The 9,197-nt window shown below is 34.1% G+C and overlaps 1 protein-coding gene across 1 annotated transcript in view; it reads left to right on the top strand.

Moving 5' to 3' along the window:
• Positions 1-51: 51 nt before the first annotated feature.
• Positions 52-9,197, top strand: part of LOC104160875 (E3 ubiquitin-protein ligase MYCBP2-like) — a gene marked incomplete at its 5' end in the record, with an annotated part of 73,856 nt that continues 64,710 nt past the window's right edge. Inside the window, 3 exons of the mRNA XM_009699121.1 lie at positions 52-149; positions 4,135-4,251; positions 5,034-5,174. Coding sequence (XP_009697423.1) covers positions 52-149; positions 4,135-4,251; positions 5,034-5,174 — 356 coding nt within the window. The remainder of the gene's footprint in view (positions 150-4,134; positions 4,252-5,033; positions 5,175-9,197) is intronic.

The following is a 9,197-nucleotide window of genomic DNA, read 5'->3' as shown; positions in this document are numbered from 1 at the left end:
TATATATATATATTTATTTTTTTTTTAAACTTAGTCTTTGTTTGCTTATAGATGCTGGACTAGAAGTGAAAGTAAAAGATCCTCCAAAGGGAATGATACCTCCTGGAACCCAACTTATTAAACCAAAAGCAGAACCTCAGCCAAACAAGGTTTGGAGAACTGAAAAAAAACAAAACAGAACCAGATAGTTATGTTTGGGTGGGATTTTATTGTTGTTTAATACATACTTTATCATGTTAGTGGTACAGGACTTAGGGATATTTGCAAATCACTTTCATTTGCTGAAGGGAATGAAATTAATATACTGGATAAAATGAAAGATATTCATTCCATTTTCTTTCTGTCTATCCATTATAAAACTGTTAGAAGCTCTACAGAAACTGCCTTAGTTTTGGCTTGTCACACAAACATTGTGAACTATTATGAAAGCCACAGACTGCATTTTGCACGATTATTAGTTCTTTCTTTGATATTCTACTATGAAATTAATTGTACAAAGGGCTTTATAAAGATTTTGTTTGTTTTGTGATAAGGATCTTCTTCAGTCAGTATAAAATCCAAAATTAGTTTCTTTAGTGATACCGTCCTTTCTTAGAATATCATGATTTTATTTCTAAAAGTTATCCTTTCTGTACCTTTTAACTTCCCCATTTCACCTTATCATCCCACTCTGAAGGACTAAAGTAGACACAAATAACGGAGGAAAGCTGAAAGGTGGTATGGCAGTGCTATGAGGAAAATGCCCAGATGAGGGAACCATTTTCCACTTCCTCTTAGATGCAAAGGAAGGGATACTAATGAGGAGCTGAATCTTTTTTTTTCATGGAATAAAACTGTATTAAAAGATGCGGAATTTTGCAATACCACAAGGTTATCCTTCCCTGTCTTACTATAACTGCAAAGGTGGCTAAGAAATACATGGTTACAAAAAGGATCAGGAGTTTGCCAACTTCTTACGTACGCAGTGCTTCCTGATTTAGTTGTTTTCTAACTTTCTGAATGATCTCGAGACAGTAACTTTGTTGTGCATTTCCCCAGTCTGTAAATGCATCGAGCATGAGCATCTTGTTCTGCCACTACAAGATTCCTTTACCTGTACCCACACCTTAAAATAAAAATAATAAATTTACCTTTAGTTTCCACACAATTTTTTACCCCTCATTGCCTTCCCACCCACCCCACCGCCGCCAAAAAAAAATACTTTTAGGCTTTCTCTTGGAATGAAGACTTCCTGTTTACTTCATTATCTTAATTAAAACTCCCAGTTCCTGCTGGGTGAGATTCATCTCTCAGATCATATGTGGTGTTTGCTGTCACCGAAGTGAGAGAGACATCTGGGCTAAGATAAGATAAATTGCTGGATGGAAGTGCTGTCTTTCAATTACAGTGATATTACCATGGAAATTGATGTGACTGTTTCATACATAATAGCTACATTTTGTCAAGTAACAGTCTTCATGACAGGTGTTCTGAGGCATTACCTAGTGTTTAATAATCTCCCTGTGTTGTTCTGTGGTGTTTCTTGTTCCAAGCTGTAGTCTCTTTGAAAGAGAAACCATCTTTCTGTCCTGTATATAGTGTCTGTAGAGCCTGCTGCAAAAATACACTACACCTTTCATTTTATCAGTCTTCTTTCTTTGATGTCGTAATAAATCACGTTAACAAACCAGGTTAGAACAATTCTTTGTGTATGAACAGCAATATTATAAACAATACAGAAAGGTAATTATTGCAGTGTACTCCATGTTTCTGAAGCCAAGAATGCAAGTTAGACAAGTATCAGTCAGAGACAATCCAAGATAACAAATCATGTTTCATTGAAAAAAAGAGATTAGTTGAGCTCTAGAAATTTCTTCCTCTTCTTTGTCAGCCTGAAATTTCAGATAGTTGTAACCAAAGGACACTAACAGTGCATTCTCAGTGGCGATCTGTTCTCAACTAGAAACACCAAAATATTTTCATTAAGGCAGTGGAACATTCCAATTTTGTAGTCAAACCTTACTTGAATCACAAATTGGAAATGGATACTCTATTAGGATTTTCTATTGATTTTTTTATTTCATTCTCTATTATTTGAAGTCAGATGAAAATCTGGTTTTCCTGTCCATCCAAGTTGATAAAGGAGATTGTCATAGTGATCTGTATTCAGCCTGGAATATATGACCCAGAAGTACTGCTGCCTTCTCATTGGCTGTGAAACTTAGATTAACTGATTTACAGGAAATTCCATTCCACATCCTCTTGTGGGAAACATTACCTTTCAAGTTATGTAATGTAATTCAGGTTAGTTGGAACCAACTAGAAGAAAGCAGTCCTAATTCAGCTGAATTGGAAGAAGCAAGACTGGTACCAGAATGATTGGTCAGTATCCAATTTCTGCTGTCCTCACATGACTGAACAAGTAGCTGGCATTGACTGCAAAAAAAACCCACCAAACCCAATAGCTCTGGGCAGGGGGTTGTTTTTTGCATCCCATCATAGAAGCTTAACTCCCTTGTTAAGGTTGCTTTATCCTATGCAACACACCTTTCTGTGCTGTGAGGTGTACCTCTTTTCAGATTCACCAAATAAGAAGGCACAGCAACAAAGCTCTTGAAAACTGCTGTGCACTGTAAGGGAGATGGACATCTCAATTGCTAAGCCTTTCTGCAGTAGTCACTTCTTTTAGTCGGAAACCATTTTGTGTATGCTCCATGGAAGAACTGACTATGAGGGTGTTACAGAACAGAGTTACTGAACTGTTGTGCCATAGAGAAACATTCCAAGCAAAGAGGTCGTATATCAGAAAGAAGGCTTGGACAAATAAGTTTTTCATGATGGTCAGAAATCAATATAAGAGGACTTTTCATCTGTTTTTTATTGCATTATCTGTCAGTGGATCCATAAAAAGTTTGTAGTTACAACTTGAAGTTTTCTATTAACTAGTTAGCTGCTGCAAAGGGGGAAAATGGTTTGTCTATGTTAGGAATGCTGTCAGTAGTGATTCAGCCTTATATTTTTACAAGAACCCTGGAAGTCTTAGTTTTACCTGTTGAGAGAAATCTAAATCCTTGGAGTAAGACGATTGTTAGTAAGCAAAACTTTGCACATTTTGGAGCAAGTTACATTTGAAATTCTTTACATGCTACTGGTTTGGTTTGGTTTTGGTTTTTTTTAATTAGCCTTAAAATAAATACCATTTCTTAAAATAAATAATTTCTTCAGGAAAAAAAAAACAAAGAACTAATTCATGCACTTAGCTGTTACATTTCATTATCTTTTCCTGAGTTTATTCTTTCCATATCATTCTGTGCTTTATGTTAAGTTACAGATTGAGTCCATACTTCAGTTGACACTTTTTTCAGTTTTACATGTGGAGTTTGAAAATAACTTTCCAAGAAAAAAGTTTTGTACCACACACATAGAATACATGCACTTCTTAAAACCAGAGAGCAAAAAGATGAGTTATATTTGTTCTCTATGGAACAGGTGCGTGATAATGTATCTGAATAGTGAAAAAATGATAGTGAATAACAAGTGGGAGATTTTGGGGGCTGTAGTAAATCAAACTAGTAACAAGGAACATCTGATCTAACCTTCCTATGAGAAAGGGAGAAACTATTGAAATACTTATTTGAAAAATAAAATAAAGTAGAAAGATCTGTTCTTTTTCTATTTTTAAATCGCTATTTAAACTTTTTAGCTAAGGAAAATCTCCAAATTTTGGCCAAAAAGCTGACTAAACAGAATGTTACGGTAGCACAAATGAGAACCAATAGTCCCAGGTTGATCAGTTACTGGAAATACTAAATTTGAAAAGGCAAAACCCTTGAAACTTGCAAGAATTAATAAAATGGAGGAGGAGACAGTTAAAAGAATCAGAAGTTTGTACTGAATATTGTGTGGTATAACAGAGATATTTCCAAGACTGAGTCAATGCACTTTTTTAGGGTTTTTCTTGAACAATATGATTTTATTGGTTATAGTAAAAAAGTGAAGTTATACGCAGCAGCCATGGGAAACTAGCAACAACCTGTAACTCTAAGACTGCCGTCTCATGACTAGCATTTCAGAATCTGTTAAATCTATTTCTTTTTACTCTGAGACCTCTGTTTCAATTTTTTCTTCCTTACTGTCTTCCTTTGCTTCTCTTAGGTTCGCAAATTTGTGGCCAAGGACAGTGCAGGGCTTCGTATCCGTAGCCACCCTTCCCTTCAGAGTGAGCAAATAGGCATAGTGAAAGTCAATGGATCCATCACTTTCATTGACGAGGTAATTAATAAGACATTTCTGTTGAAAATTTGGCTAAGATGTAAAATTAGTTCATGCAAATAATGTTTTTTTTCATGTTCAGATGTTGACATATACAACTTAGGAACATAAGAGTATAAATGGCAAAAATCTAAATATTTACTAATTTAGTTTTTCAAGCTGTCATTTCCTTTTAATTTACTTACTTGAAAACCTGTGTGACAAACTTTTGAGACTCTGATATGAGGAAAAAGAATTCCTAGAGTTCATCTTATAATGATATCTCTAAGGATTTAACTGTTCATGACTTACTATTTCAACTCTACACAAAAATTCAGATGTAGGTGTCATTTTCATTATGTCTTTCACTTACACTTCTGAAAGATCACTATTGTGTTAGACTACTATGCATGTCTTTTTCTTACAATATAACTTCATATACAAGGAGTATTTTTGCAATTTACTAAGTTATATCAGCAGTGGAAGAATGGAAAGTGGGGAACTTACGAAGCTTACGAAGGCTTGGCTTTCTTTCCTCTTTTCTCTCAGAGCAACTCTTACTACTGCATGATCTGATTTAAATTTATCTTTGCACCTTGCCTTCTAGAAAGATATGCCTCCCATTGCTTTGAAATGCTAATGTTGTCACTATTTCTCTTTATCTCTTCTTGCATTCTGTCAGCATAGTGAAGATTATTACTTCCTTGCTACTGTTGTCTGTTTGTCTGAAGTCTGTTAATCTTTTCTAGCTACAGAACAGTTACAGGAGGGCATGGCTCGTTTTTGTTGCTTGTTTCCCATAGATCCACAATGATGATGGTGTTTGGCTGAGGCTGAATGATGAGACAATAAAGAAGTATGTTCCTAACATGAATGGTTACACTGAAGCCTGGTGTCTCTCTTTTAACCAACATCTTGGCAAGAGCCTTCTGGTACCTGTTGACGTAAGTAAAAGGTGCCCTTGAAAAATATCCAAAAGTACACTCTATCCTCATTACAAGACTTTCTTTAATTAAGGCTGCAAATGAATCCTGAGGTAAACAATATTTTAATTACCAAATACTACCTTATGTGCGTTTGCTTTTTGGAGGGCTGTTGTGTAATGAGGGTGGAGTGTAGAAATGTATGAGGCTTTTTATGTTAAAGCCTCTTCTTCTAGAAGAGAAACGAAAGTGCAAGGACCACTTTTAACAGTGTACAAAGTATAATCATATTAGATTGTGGTCTGCACCAGGTGTTTCTAATGCCAGATGCCATTGTCTGTAAAGTGGTCCACTGATGCCATGATTTCAGAAGAGGCTTGCGGCCTGCAATGGATCAATGTAAATGAGGCTTTTCTAAAAAACTTGAAAAGTTCTTTAGGCTCTGTTATTTTTGTGTATATTTTTTGTGAGTTTTACATGTGAATCCTTGAGTACTTAATTTATTGGATAATTGAAGAATCCCAGAACATCAAGACTGAGTAAAAAGCTGAATTTATAATAAGAGTAAGCATAGTTTATCTGCATAACTTTAGTGGTGATCACCATCACTACAATTCAAATGTTACATCTTTTCTGGAAACAAGATAGAGTTTAAAAAAGTTTTAAAAAGACAGAGAGAAAAAAGTATTATGAGCCAAACCAGTATTTCTCAAGAAATTTATGAAAGTGCAGGCCTTTCTGGCTCATCTGGTTTTGTGCATTCCCCAGAGTGGACAGTACCTTGGTTTCTTCATGGCAGAATGTGAGAACCAGATCTAATTTCAAATACTGCTATTTAGATTTGATTTGTCATCTTATATGAGTGAGCTACTGCTGCAGTTGAAGACAGCTAACAAATATTTGGCCAAATTAAACATCTCTAGCCAGTAATGTCATCCTGTTCATGTTTTCCAATCATAGAAGAACTGAAATATTCCCAGTTCCAGTGAAACTGGGGTGTTTGTTACTAGCCAAATCTGGGAATTCATAAATAACCTGTGGCTGCAGCCTGTGTTCTGACAAACACTGTTGTACAATTTGACTAGATCTTCTTCTTCCTATTCATAAATTTTTCGTTGATACTGTCATATTTGGAGATTTCTTTCAATAAAATCCTTATTTTGGGAATTACTTTAATACTGCATTTGGAAAGCAAATTATTTCTGTATTCAGCCATCAGTTACTCAAACACTGTGATGACAGGCATATTTATCTAGTTTGTTGTAGAATATATGAAAACATGGAAAGAATTTGAGCTTTACTTAAAATCTTGCTTGTATTTTTGGCCTTGGAAATTGAGACTAATTAGAAAATTGCTGTGCTATACTTTCACGAAACAATATTTGTATGCAGCAGTTAAATTTTAGCTGTTCACCCATGATAAAAGTGAATTCACATTGAGTAGTTAACTTCAGTAAATATTGTAAGTCTGGAGGGGTATTATATTCTCTTAGATTTTTGTTTGTTTGTTTTTATTTTTTAGTTTAACTATTTCTAATACTTTTTGACTTGCTGAAGGGAATAGTTTTGAGCTCAGCAGTCGTGCAGTGTGGTTAGCAAGAACTTGCCAGTTGGTATATTTCAAATGGCTCTAGTACACACTTATTTTTACAGAAGAACATACCCCATGCTCCCAGAGAAAAGCTTGAAAGGAAATGGCTGTCATAAATAAATAACTGAACATTCAATCTTGATAATATAGTCTTGAGAATTCAAATTTCATTTGAATAAGTAGGTCAGGTACAATTAAAATGTGAAAAACAGCATTTAATTATCATACATTTCACTCTGCTTCTGTAAAGTTCAGATAAAATATTATCTTTTTTCTTTTTCTTAAACAGTGCTGTGATTTAGTTTTGATACCATTTAGACTATTAGGAGCTGGTAGATATGCCTAATTTTCTTTTAAGTATTCAGTTATATTACATCTTTAATGACACAAGGTAAAATTCACATGCTTTCTTAGCTTCTGATCAGTAAGCAGTCAGTGGCCAACATAGCAAGTCTTTCGAAAGCATCTACTGTATCAATGTAGCTATGTATAACAAGAGACGTGTTTTGAGCTAGTTTCAGATGGAAGGTTTCTTTGGATCTCTCTCATATTTTCATATTTTTGAAAGGACTTAGCATGTCCTTGAAACTATTTTATTTCATTAAGACCATATTTAAGCATTAAGATTTGTTGGTTTGCTTCATAATAATAAGAGGAAAAAAATGTTCTCTAACATTTTCTTTCTTTCTTGAAGGCCACAAAGCAAAAGTGAAGGTTCAGTGGCTTACTTTTGAATGCCTTAGTCTTTACTGCATGCTATTCTAGCATCATGCAACACACTTTATGAAATTCAATAAACTCCTTTGTAAGCTCCTGCCTTCTGTAGCTCAGCTTAAAACTCTTTTTCCTACTAAGTCTTGATCACATTAAAGTGATACTGCTTTCTTGGTAGAAAGTTTTAAAATCTTTTTTAAGGTGATTCCTAAGTTGGGAATATTGAAGAATATGTCTTTTTTTCTCTGAATTGTCCAAGGAAAGAACTGTGTGTGTAAATTGTCAAATTTGATCAGTGCAGTCCTCTAGAGGTGAATGACTCATGGCAAAAGGTGTTCAATTAAGTAATAAATGCTAAAAATTCTGTAGATTAAATTGTGAAGTAATCCTTATCTAGTCATCCTGTTCTATTGATTTGGGTAACTGAATGACATGATGAGCATATTGTAGTAAAAAAAAATCTGTTCATATACAAGATTTTTGGAATCCAAAGCTGTTCTGTCAGTATTGGTTTCAGAAGAAGGAAACAGACTGGAAAAAGTCTCTCATGACTGAAAATACAAATTGAAAATCAAGTGGCTGAATTAGTCATTGTATTCCTTGTTTAAGTTAATATCACATTACTTTTATTAGACTCCCTTTTTATTCAACTAATATGCAGACTCATCAACTCCAATTACATTACTTCGTTACATTTAAATATACAGGCTTTTTGTAATCATCCCTTAAGTAAACAAAATGTCTCAGTACATTTTGTAAAATATGTTAAAAGTGTATTTTTAAAAGAAAGCTCTAATCTGTTTCATCACTGTATGAATTGAACAGTGAGCAAAGAAAAAACAGTGGGTTTTCAGCAGTGTTAATTTTGGCCTCTTGTCTTCTTGACATTTATATTGTATCTACATTTTATGTTTATTTATTGACATTAACTAGATATTTTATGATAAAGCAAACATTGACTTTCTTTGATCTCCTAAATACACTGTTTCTGTATATTTTGATCAAAGCTATTACATTTAAAGATAAATAATCATAGGAAAGCAGACATCCATTGTAGTTAGCAGACTTTTATTTATTGGAGCTGTGGTCATTTACCTTTTCAGAAAATCAGCATAGTCAAATCTGTTCCAGGAACTGCTATGTAGCCATTGATCTAAAATTGTGCAGCCAATCTATTGTAGGTAATATAATTATGAGACTAAGAATTTAATAGATGATGATTTTTTTATAGAAGTATGAGTCTTAATAGATTACAATTTTGGATAAGCTACTTCCATCCCTGGTGGTTATTTTTCCTTCTGTCTTGTGACATTCAGTTAACTTTTTGAAAAAATACTTGTTAAGTTCCTTACACAGGACAGTTATGTATTCATGCTTACGCACAGGACTTAGTAGAAAGGTACATACAACATAAAACAGTACACACTAGGAAGAAATAGAATTTTATCTTGCTTAAGCTCTGGAACTTCACTTTTTAAAATTCATATTCTACATATGTTTTTGTTACCTCATTTTAAATGTAAAACTTTATTATAAGGAATATCGTACCCTGCTGCCCAGTTATATTATTACATTCCCCAACCATCATAGGCAAGCAGCATTGAGAAACTACAAGTTTTTCCAACCATTATTACAGAAAGAACCAAAATTAGTATGTAGACTGCAGTGTTTGATCACAGAACCTCAGGAAGCTGAATGTTCTGTGGAAAAACTGAAGGATATTCACAAGAGATTTCAGT

The sequence above is a fragment of the Cariama cristata genome, unplaced genomic scaffold (assembly GCF_000690535.1).
Source record: "Cariama cristata isolate BGI_N322 unplaced genomic scaffold, ASM69053v1 scaffold16734, whole genome shotgun sequence".
Taxonomy (NCBI): Eukaryota; Metazoa; Chordata; class Aves; order Cariamiformes; family Cariamidae; genus Cariama; species Cariama cristata.
This window is presented reverse-complemented; position numbering and strand designations above follow the sequence as displayed.